We start from the raw sequence: 24907 nt of genomic DNA, 5'->3' as shown, positions 1-24907 counted from the left end.
CAGTGTGGTCTTTTTAAAAAATTGCTATTTTTCTACCCAACAGAAATTCTTTAGGTTAGTAAACAAATTCATTCCAAATGCTTTTTTTCTATCCCCAAAAATTCTTAAATCATTAAAAAAAAACAAACAAACAAAAAAAAACTTCTAGTTATCTACAATTAGCTTACGCCTATATTATACAATGAAATATTTAAAAGCAAACAGTTACTAACCTTATTAAATTTATAGCAAATTTAATTAAAGTTGAAAAGGAAAAATAAGATATAAAGGGATTGAAAAGTAATCATAAGAGTCGATAATTACTGCTATTCTTGAATTGTCTTTTTGGAAAAAGCTATCATTTATAATTTATTTTTATTCTAATCACTCAGTTATCTTCTATCAGATATTTTGAAAAAATATATAATTGGTCAAACCAAAAAATAAAGAAAGTAAAACAATATTCAAACTGTACTCTTGAATATCAGCTCTTTCTGGTGGTAGAGCATGTTTCAGCATACTATTTGGACCTCTGGAATTGTGGTTGATCATTATGTTGATGAGAGTTCCTCAGTCTTTCAAAATTGTTTGTCTGTACCTGGATAAATTATTCTCCCGATTCTCTTCTTTTCATTTGAAATGCTACTTCATTTCACTCTATTTAATCTTTGTCATGCTTCTGTGAATGTTTCATCATTTTACTTACAATATTCTATCACAGTCATAAACCATAACTTGTTCAATCATTTCCCCAACTGAAAGATATACCTTAAGTGCCAATTTTTTGCCATCATAGAATTTTTTTTCCTCTTTCTTTGATCTCTTTGTGGTACAGACCTAGTAGCAGTAATTCTGCGACTAAAAATATGCAGTTTAATAACTTTTGGAGCATTAAGTACAAATGCAGAACCAGTTCATACAAGCAATGCATTAATGTAACTTGTAGCTAGTTGCTAATCCTGCATACACACTTCCACATGTGGGAGAATAGAACAGTCTCTCAGTTTTATTTTCCTTTTTAATCATCTTTGATAATCTGATGAATGTGAGATGGAATGAGAGTTGTTTTAACTACCATTTCATCAATTGAGGCAGATTTTCATAGGATTGTTTGAATGTTTCCCTTTACAAAATGCTATTCATATCAACTGTGGAGTGGGATACTTCTTATTCTTGTAAATCTAAATCAACTCTCTATATAATCTTAGAAATAATACATTAGAGAAATTTTATACAAAGTTTTCCCTCCTCTCAACCAACCAAATTTCCTGCTTCTTTTAACTGTTTGTTTGCAAATGTTTTAATTTTAAGTAATCAAAATTGGTCAATTTACTTATTCTAAACTTATTTTGTTTGGTCACAAACACCTCTATTCACAAATCTGATTTCTTCAATGCTCTTTTTGTTATAGGAGCAGCCTGTTAGTGGCTGCTGGGGATCTAATTCTAACAGAATAGATCCCTTCATCTGAGAGAATGTTAACAATACAAGGAGACTGAGAAGCAGATGCATTCTCTGATCTCTCTCCTCTTCCCTCTTGCCTCCAATTTATTTCATTCCCAATTCATAAGCAACATCTGTGTCAGTAAAGGCTGATTTGCAATTCCTTCAAATGTGCTATAATTCTCTTTGGGAGAACTGATCCATCCCATAATGATATAGTCCTCTTTAACACTTTACAGGCTTTCTGGATTTCGCACTTAGGAATGGTCCTTAACACTTTTTTGTCTGTTTTATGATGTCCCCCTTCACATTATATAATGTACCCATTTGGAAGATGTCTTGGTTCATGGTGTGAGATGTTGGTTTATCCCCTGTTTCTGCTGGATTGCTTTCTAGTTTTCCCAACATTTTTGTAGAAAAATGAGTTCTTGCTTCAAAACCCAATATCAAATTTTTTTTGATGATTATGCACATTATTATTTTAGATCTGGTAAAGTGAGAATCCCTGCCAAGCCAATTTCCCCCCCATTATATCTCTTGATATTCTTGACCTCTTCTTCCTCCAGATGAATTCTGCTATTATTTTTTTCTAGCTCTATAAAATAATCCTTTGGTAGTCTGATTGGCAAAACACTGAATAAGCAAAGTAATTTAGAAAGTATTATCATTTTTATTATATTGGTTTTATATATATATGTATATATATATATATATATACATATATATATACACACACACACATATATGTATAATATAGGCAATATGTTATATTGCCTATCCACAAGCAATTAATATTTCTCCAATTATTTAAATGTTATTTATGTAGAATTTTATGATTGCCTTCATATAGTTCCTGTGTGCCTTGGCAGGAGGAGTCCCATCATACCATGTGCTGTTATTTTAGGTGGAATTTTTCTTTCTATCTCTTCCCACTGGACTTTGTTGTTAATATACAGAAATGCTAATGCTTTTGTGGATTTATTTTACTCTCTGCAACTCTGCTCAAGATATTATCTCAATTACTTTTTTTTAGTTTACCCTCAACAGTTGATCAATTTGTTTTCTCTTTTCCTATGCTGATTCCCTAAATTTCCTTCCCTTTCTTTACTGCTATATTCAACATCCCCAGAACTATACTGAATAGTAAATAAAGATCCTCGATTTTACGTCTAACTTATTTGGTAAGGCTTTTTATTTATCTGTATTACAAATAATGCTGGCATTTGGCTTTAGAGAGATACTACTTTTCATACTAAGGAAAGTTTTATTTATTCCTATTTTCTAATGATTTTTGTTTTAAAAAACAAAACAAAACCAGGAATGAGTACTATATTAAGGATGTGACTATCAAAGAGCTCTTCTTAGATCACCAAAATAAAACCCCCAAAATAAAAACAACAACAACAACAACAATAACAAAAGCCCACTGAATTTGGGATCAGAAGATTTAGGTTAAAATACACTCTTAATGCTATGTGACTTTGGCCAAATCATTTTCCACTCCATATTTTGAAGTTGAGCTAGATGATTTCTAAGGTCCCATTTAACTTAGTTCTATGATCTCACGCATTAAAGGATAATTAAAACTTTACTTGGGAATAGGAATCAACGAATATTATTAAATTTGTTTTATATGGCATTTAACATAAAAGGTATTCAATAAATGCTTACTGACTGGTAGACTACTTGAGAAGGTATTACAAAGAAATCCTACAATATGATTTCCTGCCCTCATTAGTTAAGTCAACAAGCATTTACTAAGTGCCTATTAAATGCCAGGTGCTATTCTAAGAGCTGCAAACGCTTAAAAAAAAAAAAAAAAAGAAAAGAAAATTACCCCTGATCTCATAAGACTCACAGTCTAATGACTAGTCCAACTACTCAAAATCCCTAAGGAATGCATGATGAATTAGTAAAATTTTACTGAAATATTCAACTGTTGAATTTTTCATAGGATTATATATTCCATACCCAGCTAAACTAAGGGACTTTTGTTTTAGAATTCTGTGTATTTTCCAGCACAATGGGTGCCTTGCATATAGCAGCCACTCAATGAAGAGTTATTGATTTCTTCTTATGTCTCTGGTATAACTAAAAGATGTATGAGATAGAAATGACTGGATAGCAGACCATTTTTGAACATGCATTTGCTTCTTGAAAGAGGTACTCATTGTGGACGATCATCAATACTTATTGATAAGTATAAATACATATAACACGCTCATTTCATATACAAGTGTCAGTGTGCATAGGCTCTCCATCAATGAAGATCACAACTCCTCTATAATCATCTTTAAAAGCTATGGAGAATATAAAGTTCATTCTTCATTACTTGAGAGAATATATTTATAGTTGAAAAGGCTCTAAAAGATGATCTTGTCCAATATTCCCATTTGATAAATAAGGAAATAGAAGTACCAAATGGGGCAGTATTTTGCCCAAGGTCACAGGGAGCAGTAAATTAAGTTTGAGGATTAAAATCAATCCTGACTTCAATCAAAGTGTTCATTCCCTCATATTATGCGCTCCTTTATGTCCAAAATGGTTGTAAAGGCCTAGGAATTTATCCAGGTTAGTATGGACACTCAATCCACCCTGAGATGAACACTCAAAAATCCTCCACCATAGTAAGACATGGCAAATTTTTGCTCTGCTCATATAGTCACCAGGTGAGGTGCTAGAAGATATTTTTGATATCAGCATACACACACACACATACACACAAACAATAAGTGTCCTACTTGAATTATTAAGAAATTATAGCATATATATGTAACAACTGCAAATCACAATACATTTACTCACCTGTAAACATTTTGGTAACAGCTTTACTCTGTTTGCGAGCAGAGCAGAGAAGTAGCAGCCAGGGTGGGAAGAATTCATGGTGACCAGCTAATAGCTCTGCCACAGTCCCAGATAAGCCTGAAGTCTGTTCACCTTCAGCAATATTACAACCTTCATCCACAGAATCAACAAGCAGATACAGACTCTGCTGTGGTGGCTTCATTCCCAAAAGAGGAAGGAGAACACACCTATAAAACATAGACCTATCAGTTTTTGTTAATATTACCATTCAAACAAAGTTAATATTAAAACTATTAATTAGAAGCATGAAATAAGTCATAAACCAAAGAAAATACAAAGATTTTAAGAATGAATAATTTATCCAAAAATTCATGTTCTAACTAAAATAATTATTTTATTTCCCCCAAAACAACCATTTTAACAATAAAATTCAATAAATTCAACATAATAAAGGTCAGTCCATATAGAACAAGATATAGTAACAGTTAAAATGACTACTTATAGTGCCTTTCAAAACGAATAATCTAGGATTCTATATTTGAAGAGAAAAAATTGGATAATTTTCAAAAGAAATGCAATTTTAGTACTTTTAAATATATAAATACATACAGCAACTAAATTCAAGAAATGTCAAGTTACAGAATTAGCTCAACTAGTTCATCCTGCCTTATTATACATTTGTTAATTGCTATTGACACTGGGAATTTCATGTCATCTTCTGGAGCCCCATTTTTCTCCATCTGTAAAAAGGGGACAATGGTACGTAGAGCAGCAATGATATTTACTATTGGGAAAGCATTTTGGAAACTTCTAAATGTTATATAGATATGAATTTTTATTACTAAAAATAGTGCTTAGCAGAGACTCTTTGAAGATTAGCTTTAATAAAATAATGGCATCTTCTAATTGCATCCATAACAAACAAAATTTGCTCAAAAATAGCACGGAAAATATATTTTGTAAAAATTCAGCATTGCTTCATTTGAACACAGCAGCTCCACAGTTGCCATAAAGGCACACTTGGTCAGAAGGGTATGTTGAATTTGAGAGCAATGGGAAGTAGATTAAAGCTGAGAAACCCAACTGCTTCAATTTGGTTTTTATAACTTAGGAAGTTATTTCAACAGTTTGAGTCATAGTCCCTTGGACCACTTAAGTCTTTTAAAAAATATATATATTTCCCAATTTCCCAAATTGTTAACTTTTTTTTTTTTTTAATTTTGAGTTCCAGATTATCTTCTTCCCTCCTATTTCATTTCCTCCTTGAAAGGGCAAGCAATTTGGTATTGATTACACATGTGATGTCATGTAAAACCTATTTCCATCTTGGCTGTTCTTTAAAAGAAAACAAAAAAAAAATGTTAAAAAATCTGCCTCAGTCTGCACTGAGAATTCTTTACTTCTCTATGTGGAGGTGGACAGCATCTTTCTTTTCTTTCATTCTTTTTTTTTTAATTAAAATTTTATTTTTATTTTTAGGTCTTTTTTATTAAAGTCCTTTAATTTTCAAAATATATGCATGGATAATTTTTCAATAGTAACCTTTGCAAAACCTTGTGTTCCAATTCCCCCCTTTCCTCCCGTCCCCCCCCCAGATAACAAGCAATCCCAATAAATGTTAAACATGGTAAAATATGTTAAGTCCAATATATGCATACATATTTATACAATTATCTTGCTGCACAAGAAAAGTCAAATCAAACAGGAAAAAAATGAGAAAGAAAATAAAATGCAAGCAAATAACAACAAAAAGAGTGAAAATGTTATGTTGTGATCCACACTCAATTTCCTGTCCTCTTTCTGGATATAGATGGCTCTCTTCATCACAAAAACTTTGGAGCTGGTCTGAATCATCTCATTGTTGAAAAGAGCCATGTCTATCAGAATTTATCGTAGTATAATCTTGCTGTTGCTGTGTACAAAGTACTGCTCATTTCACTTTGTATCAGTTCATGTAAGTTTCTCCAGGACTCTCTGAAATCATCCTGCTGATGGTTTCTTATAAAAAATATTCCATAACATTCATATACTATAACTTATTCAGCCATTCTCTAACTGATGGGCATCCACTCATCTTGCCAGTACAAAAAGGGCTGCCACAAATATTTTTTCACACATGGGTTCCTTTCCTTCTTTTAAGATCTTTTTGGGATAATAAGCCCAGTATAAACACTTGTAGATCACAGTTTGATAACTCTTTGGGCATAATTTCAAATTGTTCTCCAGAATGGTTGGATCACTTCACAACTAGTGGACAGCATTTTTCATCATGGGTTCTTTGAAATTGTTTTGATCAAAGTAGCTAAGTCTTTCACAGTTGACCATTCTTACAATACTGTATAAAATATGCTCCTGGTTTGGCTCACTTCATTTAGCATAAGTTCATGTAAGCTTCCTCAAGTATTTTTGGAACCATCCTGCTTGTTATTTCTTATAACACAATAGTACTCCATCATAATCATATACAATTTGTTCAGTCGCCCCAGTTAAGGTTATCCCTTCAAATTCCAATTTTTTACTATCACAAAAAGAGCTGCTACAAATATGTCTTTTTAGTGATGTGATGGGGAAGTCTATATCTAAAGCTTAATGACAAAAGGTGAAGGTGCTACCCAAAAGGCTGGTCATAAGTTATAGAAATTCCATTTGAGGTTGGAGAGAGGAGAAAGTGGTATAAAGCCACCCCACTTCCCTATCTCTTTAGTTAATTTTGCTGGTTCTTCACCTTAGTCAAGTAAGTTAATTGTAAGTATTCCCTTAAGGCTCTATCCTAGGTCCTGAAAGAAAAGCCAGCTTATGTGGGAGGGCCTTTTCAGTCTTCATAGATCGTACATGGTTAATGTTTAGCTGTTCAAGGAGGGGCTATTACAATAATGGGTCCTAACTAAATTAGTATTAGATATTTCACATTTTTGTATATATTAGATATTTTATCTCTGTGTGAATTTGTTCAACTTACCTCCTCCTCCAAATTAAAAAATCCTTCATGTTAATCTATTACTTTCTGGTTTTGGACAAAGATGCCATTCCCCTTCTAGCCAAGGTTATTCTTTTTATCTCTTTGTGACTTTCTTTCCTTTCTATTTATATGCCCCTAGTGCTAGCACTATTGTAGGCACTTAACATAATGTATGCTTCTTTATTCATTCATTCTATTACTCACAACATCTTCTGAGATCTTGGCTCACTGACCCTTATTTGTAGCACATTCCATCTTTCCTACTTTATTATTATTCTCCTTCTCTAGATCTAACTTTAAAAGGGGGGGGAAGAGGGGAACTGACTTCAGGGAGCCAAGATAACAGAGTAAGCAATAAATCACATATCTCTTCCATATCCATTTCCAAACAACCATAAAATAATACCCTCAACAAATCCTGGAACCAGCAAAAAGACAAAGTGAAAGAGATCGGCAAAAAAGGTCTAAATTTTTCAAGTAAAAAAAGGAATGCTATCAAAGACAGGAACCAAACCACAACAATCCAGCAGGAGATCCTGAGCCCCAGTGAAGTGGACCGCATATGCAAAAACTAACACCAAGCATCTAGGCCTGGAGATTTTGCTTTCTTTTCAGTTTGAAACCTGAATTTCAAATTTCCTATTAAAGGGCAATTTTAAACTCTTTTTTTTTTTTTTTTTTTTTTTTTTTTTTTGCAGAATGTCCAAATCAGGACTATGTCTCATCCCTTGACATAGCTGCTTGTCAGGACTCCTGCCTGCTGTGAAGAGACCCTCTTCTCAGCAAAAAAACTTTTGTTATTTCTCTACTAGGACTTTGCCACTGAGGAAGTCAGTCTCCTAGCAGTCTCATCCAACAATAAATTTCCCTTTCTGACACTTAAAACTTTTTGGGTTTGTGAATTCTTTCACGAAGGACCTGGGCCTCCAATCAAAAGGGGATTCCCACAACTCTCTGACTGCCACTAGAATACTATCAGTAACATAAGAATAGCTCATCCTTTGTATATTTAAAGATTATTAAGTTGCCTTTCAGCATCCTCTACTTTGTAAGGATCAATCTTTTTCTGAAATTGATCTTAAATGCTTTAGAGCCCATCACATAAATAGCTCTTCTCTGAAATCTTACCTGACCTTCTTTTACATCTCAATTTAATTATGCCTTCAAAAGTTTATTAGTACTCAATAAAAATAGAAAAAAATATATTTTTATCTATCTAATCATTATTTTGTATTTGTATAATTCTTTGCTTTCTAAAATTACTATTCTGCATTTGTTGACTTTTGATTCCATTTGTTTTGGGTCTTTTTCAATTAACAATTTGAATTTTAATATTATATCCAACAAGTTCTGGCATCTATTGAAACTTAATGTTGTCTCTAAGCTTAGTTATCATTTTAGTTGAAGAGAGCAGTCTCTGAAAGCCAAGCAGGCACTTTGAGTAAAGGCTCTCCAGTATGTAGAAGCTGAACACAGAAAATCCTAGAAGTGTCAAAGACTCTCAAAAACAAAACAAAACAAAACAACACAAAACAAAAAATCCTCAGATCACCATAAAACACTAGGAAGAAATGAATGGGAACAAGAAGCAAAAGAAAGAGGAAATTTTGCTTTCTAGAGGTGTAGTGTTCTGTTTCTCTAAAATGTAATTGTTCTCTTGGGGGCAGGTCTCTTGGGGAGCTTCTGGAGGCAGCCTTCCTTTTAGTTCAGTTCATTAATCCCAAAATGCAGCCAGGAGTTAAAGTCCAGATCCTTTATTGTGTCCCTCAAAGTCTTGAATCTTTTCCTGCGGCCTGCTTAGCTTTAGTAGAAGCCTATCTCTCTTCTTAGCTCTCGAGAATTCGTGTCAGAATGTCACCAGCTAGCACCAACTTCGAAGTGAGAATGAAATCTTCACTCCTCCTCCCGGAATCCTGGCTCCTTATATCCTCCCTGAGAATGGGCTTGTGGGTACTGCCTGGGCTTGTGGGAGCTCCTTAAAAGTATGCTCTCTTAAAGGTGAGAAACAGAATTGTTAAGTACCATGCTAAATTAGATAATTATATCCATTCCAGTGACTTAGCACCTTGTAAGAATCCTAACATAGAGGTGGGAACAATAGGGATGAATAGTTGAGGACAGTGAGAGATATAAGAGGCCTAAGGCTTCCAGTTTTATATGCCTGATGCAATTCAGGAATCTCAGAAAACCTCTGGAAAAGATAGAAACTGTGAAAAACATCAGACAGGAGCTTAGGGGAAAAGACCCAAAGTCTAAGGAATGCCAGTTCTAGAGAGGAGATCTGGTGGAGGGAAGCTCACACTCAGTGCCACAGTGTTGGTAAAATTTATGTGGAAGGGTTTTAAATTGAACCATTACAGAGAAAAAGAAGACAAGAAAATATTCACATATCTCCTCCTACATTCCTATTGATATGTTTGAGATTCAGGACCAAATAATGAGATTGATTTTCAGGCACCAAATGATGAGGTTTGGGAGAATAATTGGCACCAAATGTTGGAGTTTGGTCATGTGAAAAATTCACAATGGCCCTTCTCTTGGGAAAAAGAGATTTACTTATGAGAGTGGTTACAGATAAAATTAATAGGTACAATAGATACCAGATGTGGTCAATATGAAATAGATTTGGGAAAGCATATAGTTAGCAAGGAAAGGACAAGTTCCCTAGAGGAACTCACATTTAACTAGGGAAAAGAGAATACACCATAAGGTAAGAGTATGCCATTGACTGGCAGACCAAATCCATTGAGGAGTTTAGCACCCTAGAAGAGTTAATTAGCTATAAAAAGGAAGGAAAACACCATGAGGCATAGAAGAGGTTTGGGGTAAGGAGAAAAACACCACAAGGCAGAATGCACTAGCAGGTTAACTTTAAAAGGGCCTTTTTAACTTAAAATTTCCTTAACTTAAAAGGGATTCAGGAAAGATGGCGTTGGCCATAGAGATTTGGAGATTTGATATAATTTAGCTTTCCAATTGGATACAATTGGGGTTACCCAAGACCTCCACAGGGAGTGCACCTATAAAGTTAAGGTGATCCCCATTTGTCTTTCCCTGCTTGGCTCAGGGAGTAATCTTTTCATTACATCAGGCTTTCTCTGCCAACTCCATCTAGTTACCCAGAACCTCATCACTACCAATATCCTTTTCCCCCCCTCACTTCTGCTGTCCATTTGTGTGTCCCCATTCCCTCAATCCTTACCCCTGCTTAGGAAAACCCAGAATCTTCATTGCACTTAGACTTAGACTTTATTGTCTTGGCATTATTCCCAAGGATGGTAGGCTGGACCCCTCCAGGCTCAAAGCCTGGATATAGATAAGCAGAGATCGCCAAATATAATCCCTCCCATGAAGTGAAGGAACATTGGGCAGCTAGGTGGCACAATGAAGAGGCTGGGCTTAGGCTTCAGAAAACTTCAATTCCTGCCACAGATGTTACTGTCTCTGTGACTTTGGGAAAGTCACTTAACTTTCCTCAGCCTCATTTTTCCTAAAAATAAAAGCAGTTACCTCCCAGATATTGTGAGACAACATCCTTAAAAGGGCTCTATAAAGGATGGCTAGCTCTTATGGCCATCTCCACCACCATCACCAGACTTTGTTTTTTACACCAAACTCTTCATTCCCCTAAGAAACTGCTGTTATCACCTGCCAATGCACTTTAAGGATCCTTGGACCTTACCCCATTCTCTGACTTCCAAGTCTTTCCATCCTTTCTAATGCTGAGCCTTCCTACATACAGGTGTTCTCTCCCCCATTAGAATGCTTACTACAGGAGAGTAGAGGCTATTTCATATTTAAATTTGCATCATCAGTCCTTAGCACAAGGCTTGTCATATGGCTAAGTAATTTTTCATTCATTCAAATGCCTTTAGGACATCATCAATTTTCTCCAAAACTTGTTGTGTTAGATGAACTGAGTGAAGATCATCTCATGGAATATAGTCTTAAACTATGCCCTAATTACTTGAAACTTTTTAATAACAAGTTGAGCTATAGCTAAAAAGCTGCAGGTGTTTGTTCCCCTCCAGTTTCCTACCACCTCTTACTTAACATTTAAGTACTTTTTTAAAAAGGAAATTTATTCTTTTGTTTCTGGGATAGATTTCCATGTTTAGAGTGTAAGCTTGGACTCCCCAAACAATGGGAGAGGGTGAGGGGGAAAGAAGGGTGAGGGAGGAGAGAACTTCTATTTAATCTTGTGTTTTGCAGTTTATGTTTTGCACTCCTTTAAATGATGCTCTGTAGGTAGGAAGATGCCCTTTCTAGTCAAATCATAATTTTTGCTTTCTTTCTAAGAGCCTCTTATGATTTTTGTAGTCCATACTGTCTCAGACACAATATGGGAGGGGGAGATATTTTCTGTTTGTGAGGGGATTCTGAATCCTTGGGCATGCACTCTCTGAAGAGTTTTCCCTTGGTCCTAGGACTCTGCTGAAGAACTCCCACTCTGATCAGGTAAACTCCCAAATAGAGACAATTGGAGAAAACAAAAACAGAAGTAGACTAGCAAAGATAGAGGATTAATTCAACCCAGATAATAAGCCAACTGAGTTGAAATCAACTAAATTTGAAATCAACTCAGGTAAGTTGTGTACAGCCCAGATCAACAAAAACTGGTGGGGGAGGAAGAAAGGCTATCTGTAAGAAAACTTTCTTCTGCCAACCAATTGGTGAGTTGCCTGGGTGACTAGGATTGGGAGAATTTAGACAGTTAAAATCTGTAAAAGGATCCTTCTTCCCTTTGATATTAGGAAAATTCCAAGTGGTTCGAGTCTGAAAGGATTCCTCCATTTTCCTTTAGTAAGATTCCTTTAGTAAGTAAGTCCTGCATTAAAGAGGATAAGGAACTGTGAACTTTGGAAAAGGAAGGAAGCTGACACTAAATCTATCTAGTGTTCTGAGGAGATACTAATTCTTTAGGAAAAGTTGGGATGAAGTTTGTTTGGGCAGATCCCCCACTCACTAGGAGAAACTGTCCATCCCCCAAGGGTTGGATATAAAAGACTCCTAAATTCCCCATCTCAAGTCCATTACAATGTGGGGCAGAGATTGGGAGCTTGACTGATTTAGAAAAGCAGTCTGTGTTTGTGTGTGAGAACCTGTTTGTTTTCTGTTTCTCTCAGCAGAATAGTCAAAGGAAAAGATCTGCCTATTTGGGATTTTAAAAGTACTTGTTTTGTACATAACTGGATTTATGCAAATAACTTTTAGCTAGAGAGAGGAAGGAGTAGTTCTGCAATAGAGAAAGTTTTTTAACTGCCACAACAACAACAACAACAAAAACAAAAACAAAAATGACATTTCTTTGAACCTAGAATTGGCCAAATTGGGTCTGCAGAGTTACAGAAAAAGTTACAGAACTGTTAAAACATTTTAGCCAATTCTGGGGTTTTTAAGATTAAGTTTTAAGTTGCTTGGCACTGTCAATCAGCTAAATTGAGTTGGTCTATTGGTTTTTTTTTTTTTTTTTTAAGTAGAACTAATTTACACGATTAAAAGTCTCCGGAGGGTCAAAACTTGAGGCTTAAAGAAAAAAAAAAAAAAAAAAAAAAAAAAAAAAAAAGCTGCAGAAGGAAAATGCCATCCTCTGAAATTTTCCAAGCTTCCCAGATTTGTGGAATATATCCTGCTAGGGTGGTGTCCCTGGCTGGCCTGAATTGGGTATCACAATATCTTTGACATGCTCCACCTGCCCCTTCCCCCATTTTTGCATGGAGAGTGAGCTAGTGCGCCACCGACCTGCAGCCAGACATCTGGGTCCAAATTTCTCTGACCTCCTTCCCCAGAGTCCTAAAGACTTCTAATTTCTTAATTTCTTATGGATAGACTTGAAAGGGCAGTTTTCTGCCACCTTAGATTTGGGGGCTGTATGTTTAAATTGGATTTCTGATTCTGAAATTGCATGAGATAATTACTATTAACTGGTATGTGCTAAAATTGTGGACCTGTTTATATTTTGGAAATGTGTGTGCATTGATATTTAAGTATTATTACTTTTTTTTTTTTAATTACAGAAATTTAAATCTGTATTTGATTTGATTTTAAGTTAAGAAAAAATTTTTTTGGCTCTCTGGTAACTTACCTAAAGAAGCCTGCAGTCTGGAGGCTGACTGTAAAGAGATTTTAAAGGACTGTGGAGGAACCTAAAGAATGGACTATTAAGAACAATTCATAACCTCTAAAATTGACTTTGCAATTAAGAATGTTTTGGTGGGAGGTAGGAATGTTTGTTCTTAGAGGAATTTTAATATTGATATTTTATCTGTTATTTATATTATTTCCAGAAAAGTTTATAGGGCTTCTCAATTGCATAAAGTTGAATTAACAATTTTAGGCGGAAGAAATTATTAATTTTAATTCTGATAGGGTTCTTTAATGTGAAATTAGGATATTCTAGATTCTATGTGAGGTTTAATTGGTTGTATTGAGTCACTTTAAAGTTATTCTCATTATTGAGGGAGATTATGAGAACAGTGGTCTATGTCTTTGTTCCTTGAATATGGTTAAAACCTAAACATGTTTTGATATAGACTGGTTATTAAACCTCATAAAGTAAAATGATTTGAGTAATATTGAATTTAAAACCCATCTACTTAGATATGAAGATAAACTGTGAACTTTCTAGGATGAATCTCTTGATGTTATTAATATGAAATTATAGTCAATACTTATTTAGGATGGGTGATCCTTCAGAGCTAAATTCGCTTGAAGCTTTAGTTAATGAGATCTGCTATTAGAGGTAAAATCTCTTGTGGCTAGCTGATATAGTTTGGAGTTTTAAATCCAAATATAATTGTCTGATGGATTATCAAGCCAGTAATCCACCATCTAAAAGGAATATGTTATAATCTGCTTAGGGGAAAGTGATTCTGAATTGTTACAGATGGACATTAGTATCTGGGCAAGAGTTGGAAGGACATCTTTGGTCTCCACTTAAGGTGGAATCCTTTTGACTCAGTTTCCAAGTGGGTTATTCCTTTGAATAAGAACACCTGATTATTCTTGAGTCTGGCTATAAGGTGGAACTATTAAATTGAGCTAAGGATGTTTTATCCATATCACATATATGTGTTCTCAAGCTGAGGCCTAAAAGTCCAGTTTTTGATTATAATCATGTCCCTACTTTTTCCTCTTATAGAAAATTTCTATAATCAGGGCAAGTATTCAGTAGATGTAAGATCTTGCAGTATCCTATCTAAGAATGTGGTCATTATATCCTAAATAAGTGAGTATTTGGCCTGGTATTCTTGCTTGATGCATATATCTATCTGTTTCTTTTAAGTCTTTTTGTTGTTGCTGATAGGCATTTTTATTTGTGAAAAGTTACCTATTAATTACTGGGAGCCCAAATAGTTGGGGTGAGAGATGACCCCAGATGGGAACTGGGGGTACAGAACCCCAATTTGTATGCTGAATAAGCTCATTTAGACTCCACACCATGATCAAAGTAATTACTAACCACATGTCAAAGCTACTGGATTTGTTTTAGATTTCAGAGACCATGTAATTAGCAAGGAAAGGATTTTTATAAGTTCCTTAGTGGAACTCACAATTTCCCAGGAGAAAAAAAGTTCCACATTGGGCATATCAGCAGATAGGCTAAATCCTGAGAGGGATTTAGTACCCTAAAAGAGTTAGTTAACTGTAGGGAAGAGAAGTGAAATAGGAAAGCATGGTGGAGTTAGGAGAGAAACGACATGGTATGGGGAAAGGAAAAGAATCACAAGGCAGAATGCTGTGATGAGCTGACCCAAATGAAGGTATTAGTCATGAGATGACCCACAAGTAGGTTTTATAGGAAAATTTTATTCTCAGGGATATGGCTGAGACTTCCATAGAAGAAAGATTGAGCAACCTGGAGAGGGAAGTCCAGTTCTAACAAGGATGGACCCAGGTAGAAAAAAAGGGACAAGCCACGCCCAAAGGAATTGGAGACTGAGAACATGGTTGAGGAAATGTATTAAGAATGGTGTGAAAGGTTTTCAAAGGATAATAATTAAAGAAGAAGGAATGTATGGGATAAATTGAGTGAAGATCCTCTCATGGGAATATGACCTTAAACTATGCCCTAATTATGACCTGAAACTTTGCAATAACAAGTTGAGCTATAGCTTAGCTGTTAGTCCCCTCCAGTTTCCCACCTCTTAATTAGTATTTAATTACTTCTTTTAAAGAAAATTTATTCTTTTATTACTGGAATAGATTTCCTGTTTAGAATATAAGACTAGATTCCCCCAAATAATGGGAGAAAAGGTCAAGGGGAGGGAATTCTCTTTTATTTAATCTTGTATTTTGCAGTTTGTTTTGCAATCCTTTAACTGACAGCCCTGTTGGTTAGGAGATGCCCTTTTTCATAAGACTGTTAACAGAAAAACAAAACAAAACAAAATACTGTTTGCTTTTTCTTACTGGAGAGTCTGATTGTTTTTGTGGTCACTACTGTCCCATACATTGTTCTACCCCCCCTTACCTCACATTTTCAGTCTATGGCATCACCATTAATAATCTTTCATATTTGAAACTTTGGTTTTACATTTTCTTCTTTTTCTAACCTCACCTTTCCTATCAAGCATTTTTTTTCTCCATTCCTGAAGAAATTCTGTCCTTCAAATACCATTGTCTCCTTAAAGCCTTCCTTGATCTCACAATTCACTAATGATCATTCTCTTTCAGCAGTCATTCTTATGACTTTGGTTTTTGTGCTTCAATAAATCCATGGTCTGACTGATGCAGGTATTCCTTCCTTCCAATGGTACAAACCAAGGCTTCTTAAATTTTTTCCACCAGCAACCCATTTTTGTCCAAGAAATTTTACACAACCAGGGTTATAAGTATATAAAACAGGTATACAAACTAAATTTTACCATTTATTAAAGATAAAAGTAAATTTGCATACTGGGATGGCAGTGCTTGTTTATTTTTATATAAATAATTAAATCTTGGGGAAACATTTGATACCTTTACTGTTTTTCATAACTTCTAAAAAGTTTTGGTGTAAACCACAACACAACCACCCATTCTCATGTGGGGTAATTCCCGTTTAATATCCTTCTTGGGACTCTGTAAATGTTAGAAGCACCATCTAAACCCAGGTTCTTTTTGACTGAAAGTCCAGCACACTACCTCCCAAGGTCACAGAGTAAAGACATGTAAAATCTTCCCTTCCCATCACAGCTTGATATAACTGAACTAGTGTTAAACCCCCCAATACCGTATTTAAAACACCAAGGCATTATTTTTAGCAATTTAAATAACTAATTTCTCATTGTTTATATTCTATACATTTCTGCCTGCCATTCAAAGTTTTCTACAGTGTGATAAGTTCATTTATACAACTTAATGTAGTATACCTATCTGAACATAAATACATCTTCCTTCATAGATCAGTCTATTCATTGTCCTGAACATGCTGTACACCATTCTCTATACCTCTAATAATGTCCTCCTAACTTTCAGAATCAAAGAGATAGTGTACCAGCAAGAACATAACAGTGTGTTACCAGAAAGAAAGAATCTTCGGAATTCATTACATGAATACAAAATGTGGGGAAAAAAAGAAGAATGAATTTAACTTGGGCTAGAAATAATTTTCCAGTGTTTTTACATTAAAGTATTAACATGTAGATCACATTATAATTGTTTAAGTGAGAATAAAATTGTGAATTAGAAATGCCTACACTACAGAATACTCACGATAAAAATGATAATTTTTAAAAATTTCTCTACAAATTAACAGTACTCACTAAACAAAAACTAAGGGAAATAAATCCCTAAATTCATAAATTATCATTATAAAGCATAATATTATTCTTAAAAGTAAACACCTATAAGTCAGGAGAAATTTGACAACTCTGGGTTTCTTCTAAATTACCCCAAAAGTATTTTGTCTCTGACCATACCCAAAGCTTTATTAATTAACATGCTTTTTTAATATGCCAAGCAATGCATTTCCTATGGAGAATACAAAGAGAAAAATAAATCAATTTTTCCCTTCAGAGAATCTTAAAAAGAAGTCAATTGCATGTACAAAAGTAGAAATACATACACACATGTAACGCATACAAAATACAAGATAACTAGAAGGGGGAATCCTCCATTTGCAGATGGGGAAACTGAAATTCATCCAATAGAAGATAGAGATATTTGAGCAGTCTTAAAGAAATAAAGGGTTTAACAAGATTGAAGTGAAGGATGAGTGCATTCCAAAGATGGGGACATTTTGTACAAAGATGGACTATTGTGTGGGAAAAACAGGAAGGCCATTTGACTAGTGTACAGTGTGTGAAGAGGGATAAGAGGGACTAAGCCTGGAAATATATGTAAGGTTGGGACTAGGCTGTAATGGGCCTTAAAAGCCAAAATGTTTACATTTATCCTACTGGCAACAGGAAGTCAAAGTTTAGTGAGTAGAAGAGAGTTAGAGGCAATTGCACAGAAGATGGATTGGGAGTGGGAAGAAACATGAGGCAGTGAAACCAAATAGGAGGCTACTGCAATAGTCAAGAGTTGATGAGGCGCAGAACTAGGGTAATCATGTGAGAGGTAACAGAATTGAGAAGGATAATAATGCCAAGATTTGACAGTTGATTATACATTTAAAATAAGGGTAAATAAGGAGTAGAAATTATGTAAGCTAAGATATACAGAGACATGTTTTATATACATAAAATATTATTTAGACATCAAATACTGGCCAGATATAAATAGTGCTAGAGGAAAAAAAATTTGCATAATTTTCCTTATTGCTATTTACACACAGACACACACACACTTACTTTAAGTACCTACCATTTAATAATCCTATAATAAATACTTGTTGATTAATTGATGCTATGCTCCTGGTTACAGATACAGATAACATACACCACTTGCTATATATTGGAAAAATATTATCTAGTTATCAAAATGCTAAATTTTGTTTAGATTTGAACATTCTGTCCTCAATGAAGTACATTCTCTTTTTGTATATTAAAAATCACTTGTTAAAAATAAAGCAAAGGATGAATATTATAAAAAGTAATATTTGAGAACTTTGACAGGCTTAGTATATTTTGTTTTAACATGGAGCAGTGTTAAAAATATGTCACTATGAGAGATTAGATAAAAGTTATTATCACCATGAACAAAAATTGAAGCAGCATGTAGCACTATCTTGTTTTATAAGTCCATATGCAGAAATCTTGTTTTCTTTGTTAATTTATTTTTTTAAAGCAACAACTGTATATTTCATTCTAATGTTTCTTCTTATATTCATTAAAAGCCTGTGCCTGGATCCCATAGAAATACACCTCCCACTTTCCCCTTTGTTCAAAATCCTCTTATAATATAATACTGCCAATATTTTCTCAATGCAGCTGACCTTTTAGTTAGCAGGCAGAAAGGCAGCTGCAAGCCTATTGGACTAATTTTAAAATGAAAGCCATCTACTGTTTTTTTGTTTTGTTTTGTTTTGTTTTAAACATAGTAAGTTTTCTTAATGCCTCTTGTTTAGGAAGTCAATTTTCCTTTTAAAGTGACATAAAACTTATAACAGTATGCAATATTTTATTCTGGTTAGAAACTATTAAGATGCCTCTGAAAAATCTTCCTAGATTAACTTGTCAAAAATTCTCCACCTCTCTGGTCATTCTAGACAATAGCTGCCAAACTTTTTTCCACTTTTCAATCTAAAATTTGGCATGTTACTCATAGAATAAAATCAGCTTAATAACACTAATCATAATTTTGTATTTTAATCATGTTTAACTTCTCATAATATTTTCATATATTTATCTTCACATTGAATTTACAGATCTAGTATATTTAAAGAGACTAATAAAATTGGACTAAAGGTTCACCTATCAAGAATCTGATAGACTAATTTTAAATTGTAGTTTATGAAAAAATAAGTTTCTTGCAAACTAGTCTAATTATAAACCAACAAAGGAAGCTTGTTCAGGTTAGTTGTCAGTATATACTGCTGGATCAACTAACAAAAAATAAATAAACAAACAAACAAACAAACAAACAAACAAATAAATAAATAAATAAAACCTTTTATTCATAATTTTAACCCTGAACTAGAATATCATATATATATTCCTACCCATGGGTTATCTAGTTTGCTACTTTTCCCAAAGTAGCAAAACGAAAGCAGCATTAAGAGGTGGCTGGGTGTAGTCCCTGAAGCATCTTAACATTTATTAACTGAATGCCAAATCAATTAACCTCTGGAGGCCTTATTAGGAAAATGAGAAGGTTGGAGGAGGTGAGCCCTGAAGTCACTTTTAGTTCTAAATTTCTGATCTTATGAAATTTTGAAAATCTAATTAGACACAGTTCAAAGCTAGTTGTGACAGGTCACAACTCTTAACTGCTCTATTCAAAATGAGATAGCCAGCACCTTACCACACAGGAACAGAAATCAAAACAATATTGCTCAAATCATTGACCATTAAGTCAAAGGCTGACTACCTTATTTGAAATAATGCAATCAGAAATAGTAAGGAATGTTCTTCATACTCTTTTCCCACCAAATTTTTAGGAGGGTAAGCATAGCAGGAAATTGGGTCATTTAAAAAAGAAAGGGGAAAAGAATGAAACATCAAAAATTGCAGGTGCAGAAAATAGGACAAATTTCCCATCCTCTGAAACTCTATTAAATCAATATTTTCAGTTCCTCCTAACTCAAAGTCATGGTTAAAATTTCTCTTCACTCATTTCATTTCAGACAAAAATTACAATGAATTATGTCTGGAAAATTATTAATAGGTACAGCATAATACATGTGATCTTTTTTTTCCCCTTAGTAATGTTTCCTTATTATCAGCTTGTAATACATAATTAATTTTGTTTTTGAAATTCAACATGTACTTGAAATGAGTTATCTGTTCTGTCTAAAGATTCTAAATTCTGAGCTCTAAATAATCTTAAAATTATTCTAATCTTATTTCTTCATTTTGCAAATGAAATTCATAAAGTGAAAAAACTTGTCCAGGCTGGGACAAAGACAAACTTGAACCCAAGTCCTCAACTCCAAATCTAGTGCCTCTTCCAATGCAAAATACCAAGAATCAATTCTATCCTTTTTAAGAGACTTAATGTGTTAATATTAAAATGGGAGAAAAAATAACAAAAGATTTGGTGTCCAATTTTAAGCAAGAATATTATTAGAGCAATTTCATTAAATTAATGAAGGGAAAAAGCAATTAGGCAAAACTAGTTAGAATCAATCTTCATACAAGTGGTAAAGAAATTACTTACAAAATATTCATTGATTTTTCCAAACATGAATAACTGAAATTTTTATTTACCAGTACTACTAGAAAATTAAGTTGTTTTTAGACCTAAACCAACCATTTGTATTATTTGAAATTTCACTATGTATCTATTTTGACTATTTAAGGAATTTCTCATTTTAGTGCAGGGTCCGATTCACTAATAATCAAAGTGGTCCACAAAGGATCTGCTGATGATTTAAGAGATGGTAGATATACTCTTTTGAATAAGTGAAGATTGTTCCCATGTGTTTCACTATAGTATTTTGGTTAACCATTATTCCCCTAAGCCCTCAAGAGTTCATAAATCTTGTTGGCAAGAAATACCTATCTAATCATTTAACAGTGTTCAATTAAGTTCCATATTTTGATATTTGAGCAACTGATTTATTTATATTCTACTCTACACTATAATTTTCCAGGTCCAGATGATTTAGCTTGGCTTTAGAAGCCTACATTTTCTTCAATATCTCAATTTCTAAGACAAAATAAACTAAAAAAAAAAACACAAACCTCTGACAAAAATTTTAACTATAAAAAAGTGGCACTTTCCAATACCAAAGTGGACTTGATACTGAATGTCAATCTTTTAATTATTATACCTGAAATGCCAAATGAGTACTTTTTAAAAAAATTCATATAGTTTATAATTCATACCTTTAAATTTGCTTAGGATTTTGAGGTGTTAACAGTAGAGAAGCTAAGAATAAGCAAAAATGTCCAAAGAGAAACTATTGTTTCATTAGCAATGTAAAATACAGGAAATATCCAGAAATGGATTGACTATAAGCATCAACCAAATATAATCTACTTAACTCAGTTTGGAAAAATTCAATGATTCTGACATTAAAAACAAGGTAAGGCCTTGACAAATCTATGGATTAGCCAAGTCAGCCTTCCCTTCCTTGATAGGAGGTGAAAGTGTGCGCCATGGAAAATAGATTTAGAATAAGGGAACTATCCTTGATGATTTCTTCCAGCTCCAGATCTATGATCCACCTCCTCCATTTTAGGGAGCCTTCTTTGTTTTTGTTTTGTTTTGTTTTTCACCACAGCCCACATCTACTACTCTCTAAAAAAGTATTAGTGCTTTACACTCAATGTAAATGAGTTGTAAATATTGATCCTCCCAAGACCTCAGAGAAAGTAAGTGTAATCTAATGGTATCACTCATATATTTAGAATTTCAAGGTTCAATGCAAAAAGGGGGATTAATGGAAAAGGGCCTTTCTCCATCCCTCTTCTGAATCTCAAATAACACCACCCCTTTTAAGTAACCTGACCTGTTAAAAAATGGTCCCTCCAAGTAGTGACACTTGAAACTGCTTACCTGTTAAAGCCTAAACAAAGCTTCCTTTTAATTAGATATAAATGAACTTAGATTTTTTTTTTTCTGTAATATATATAAATCGATTTGTATAGATGTCCTCTAAGGTCTCTAGTAACTATAAATCAATGATTAATACTTATCTTCTCCAGAGGAAACATTTTGAAATCCTTCAAACAATCCCCAACATGGTATACAGTCTAGCGAACTTATCAATATTTGATTGCAACTCCCCCCTCCTTCAACACTTTTATTTGAAAATGTCCTTCCTAAAATACAGCTCTCAAAACCAAAGAAAATATTCCAGATGCAGCTTGGTAAGTACAGAATCAGTGAACCTAATCTTTCTTCTTTTGGTAAGTACACGATGCTTTTCAATACATCCTAGGACCACATGAGCTTTTGGATTCAGCTGTCACACTGTTTACTCACACTGCACTTATTGTTTCCTAAAATTCCCATCTTTTTCAGAAAAATGCTGCCTACACATACCTCCGCTTCTTGTGTTTGTGACCTTGATTTCTTTTGACCCAAGCACATTTACCTCTATTAAATTTCATCTTATCAGATTCAACCCATAAACCTGACCTGACAGGATCTTTTTTGGATTAGAAGTTACCAACTCATTTTAAAATACTGACAAATGTATGGATCAAAAAAAGTTATGAAATGTGAAAAGCAATATCTATTCTACTTCATATATATGTGTGTGTGTGTGTGTGTGTATTTAAATGCAAAATTAAACTAAAAAAAAAAAGTGAAGTATTTGTACTTTGTACTTAAAATGGTTCTGTAAGATTAGCAAAAACAAATTATGTATACATTATATCATCTGGACCCCACAACAACCCTATGTGAAGTAGATTCTACAATATCATTCTTATCATTTTCTAAATGAGAAAATGGGGTACAAGATGATGTGATTTCTTCAAGGTCCCAAAGCCAGTAACTACAGAGGCAGGATTTGATCCAAGATTTCTATGACTAGATCTGAGGTTCTTTCCTCTACACAATGTTTCTATGAGGTTTTCAGGCCCAGGACTATAAACATTTTAATACTCAGTTTAACACAATATAATTCAATAAGCACTTATTAAACACCATCTACCTGTCAATGTGCTGGAGATACAAAGGTAAGAAACCTTAGCCCTCAAAGATACTGAAATCTAATAAGGGAAAACAACTATACACAAATAAGATTTATTTTTTTAAACCAGACCTGTTATTTCATCAGTATATTTAATTCTTGATAAACAACTCCTTCTACCAATGTTCATGCCTTATTTTGTGACCATTATATATTGTTAGAAAGCATTCTGGCCACTGAGAGACTAAGATAAAGTATAGTCGTTAAATATCCTACTAGCAATAAATAAATAAAATTATAAGAATATAAATTAAGAATTTAATAAAAGCTAATTTTAGATTTTATGAAAATAATAGGGAATCTATAGACTTAAACACACCATTCATAAAAACAAAGGGAAATTAATAATAAATGATAACTCAATTTATCACAACTATTTACTATCTTTGTAAGATTTTATGAATTAATTTTATAAAACTGTTTTAATTGAAACTATATCTTGTCTTCTCTTTCTAAAAAGAAATTATAATAATAGAGTCAATTGTTAAGTATTTGATGTCTAATTTTCTTCATTAAAACATCTTCCTTGAAGGCTAACATGGTGAGATAGTTCTCTATGCCCCTAACAAGGCCAATTACCTGATAAGCACTAGATTTACTTGAATTAGCAATCATAGCATGTTCAAAAAAATAAAGAGAAAAACAATTTAGCAGAACTAATCTTTCCCTCTTATTAATACTTTAACATTGTCCTTTGTGTTACTCGGATGTGTCTCACTTTCCCTATAAAAAAAACAGTATAAGATTAAAAGTGTTACATCACAGATGGCTCAGAAGATAAGAGACCTGGGCCTGGAGTCAAGAAAACCTGAGTTCAAATCAGGTCTCAGACACCTAGCTGTGTGACACTGGGCAAATCACAATCAGTTTGTTTCAGGCTCCTCAACTGTAAAAAAGGGATAATAAAAGCTAGTACTTAGCCCCACGGTTATTATGAGAATTGAATGATAGTTATAAAGTTCTTGATACACTGCCTAGAACACAGTGGGTACTATGTAAATGCTAGTTATCATTTTTATTATTAATTATTATTTAAATTTCCCATTGTTTATAAAGTAGGAGGTAGGAAGAGTAGCTAGCAAAATAAAGAGAAGAAAGAATCAAAAAACTACAAAATCTCTTAGGTCCTTACAACTCCAAGATTCAATAACTTATCAATCATTCAGTAGGCTAATGAACTGGAAAGTGCTGATTAGAATAGCAATAGAGATAAGCATTAGGTATAGTGAGGAAACCTGATATAACTAGAAATAAGCAAACTGGCCAAAAGAAATGAGAAGTCAAGTGATTGAAGATTCTGAACAACAGGAGTAAATGATAATTTTGATTATAAAAATTTTCAAATAAAAGACAATTATAGAAAACAATCTTAAGTATACAGGTTTGTACAAAATATAGCCCTGAGCAAGTCTGCCTTCCTTTCTTCCATTTTCTCTTCCTTCTAGATGTTTTCAAATATGTATATATATATATATATACACATATATATACATATACATATATATACATATATACATATACATATACATATACATATATATACATATACATATATACATATATATACATATACATATATATATAGGTTCATATCTGAACCTTCCCAAGGTACCTTGGAGTTTACAAGCTAGATTTCTTTCTTAAGGACCATGTCCTAAACCCAAATCATTCTGACTCTCAGAATGACTACTGATACACAAAGTCAAGCCCCAGCTAGTTGTTGTTTGAGTGAATGTAAATAACTATCATTTCTATTTTGGGCAGAAACCCCAAAATTCCTAGATTTATTTATTGTTTAGAGCTAGATGAAAGAAGCCATTTTTGGCTTCAATGGCACCTAACCTTAATCAGTGAATGGATGTGGCCTAAGTGAAATTGAGACTTGTTAAAGATCTTAGCTGAAAAAGGCCAAGAGGGCCCCACTTATATACATAGCCATCTCCAGTTTTCATGATCAATATCTAGTTGATAGCTATCAATATCAATAC

General features: G+C 33.7%; 1 protein-coding gene across 3 annotated transcripts in view; it reads right to left on the bottom strand.

The window, feature by feature from the left end:
* Positions 1-24907, bottom strand: part of ANKRD50 (ankyrin repeat domain containing 50) — a 66257-nt gene that overhangs the window by 24821 nt on the left and 16529 nt on the right. For 2 of the 3 annotated variants that reach the window (XM_074275435.1, XM_074275434.1), the window contains exon 3: positions 4228-4469. In XM_074275435.1, the coding sequence (XP_074131536.1) occupies positions 4228-4469 (242 nt within the window). The remainder of the gene's footprint in view (positions 1-4227; positions 4470-24907) is intronic. The other variant, XM_074275436.1, reaches the window with a different exon arrangement.

The sequence above is a fragment of the Sminthopsis crassicaudata genome, chromosome 6 (genome assembly GCF_048593235.1).
Source record: "Sminthopsis crassicaudata isolate SCR6 chromosome 6, ASM4859323v1, whole genome shotgun sequence".
In the NCBI taxonomy this organism is placed as follows: domain Eukaryota; kingdom Metazoa; phylum Chordata; class Mammalia; order Dasyuromorphia; family Dasyuridae; genus Sminthopsis; species Sminthopsis crassicaudata.
This window is presented reverse-complemented; position numbering and strand designations above follow the sequence as displayed.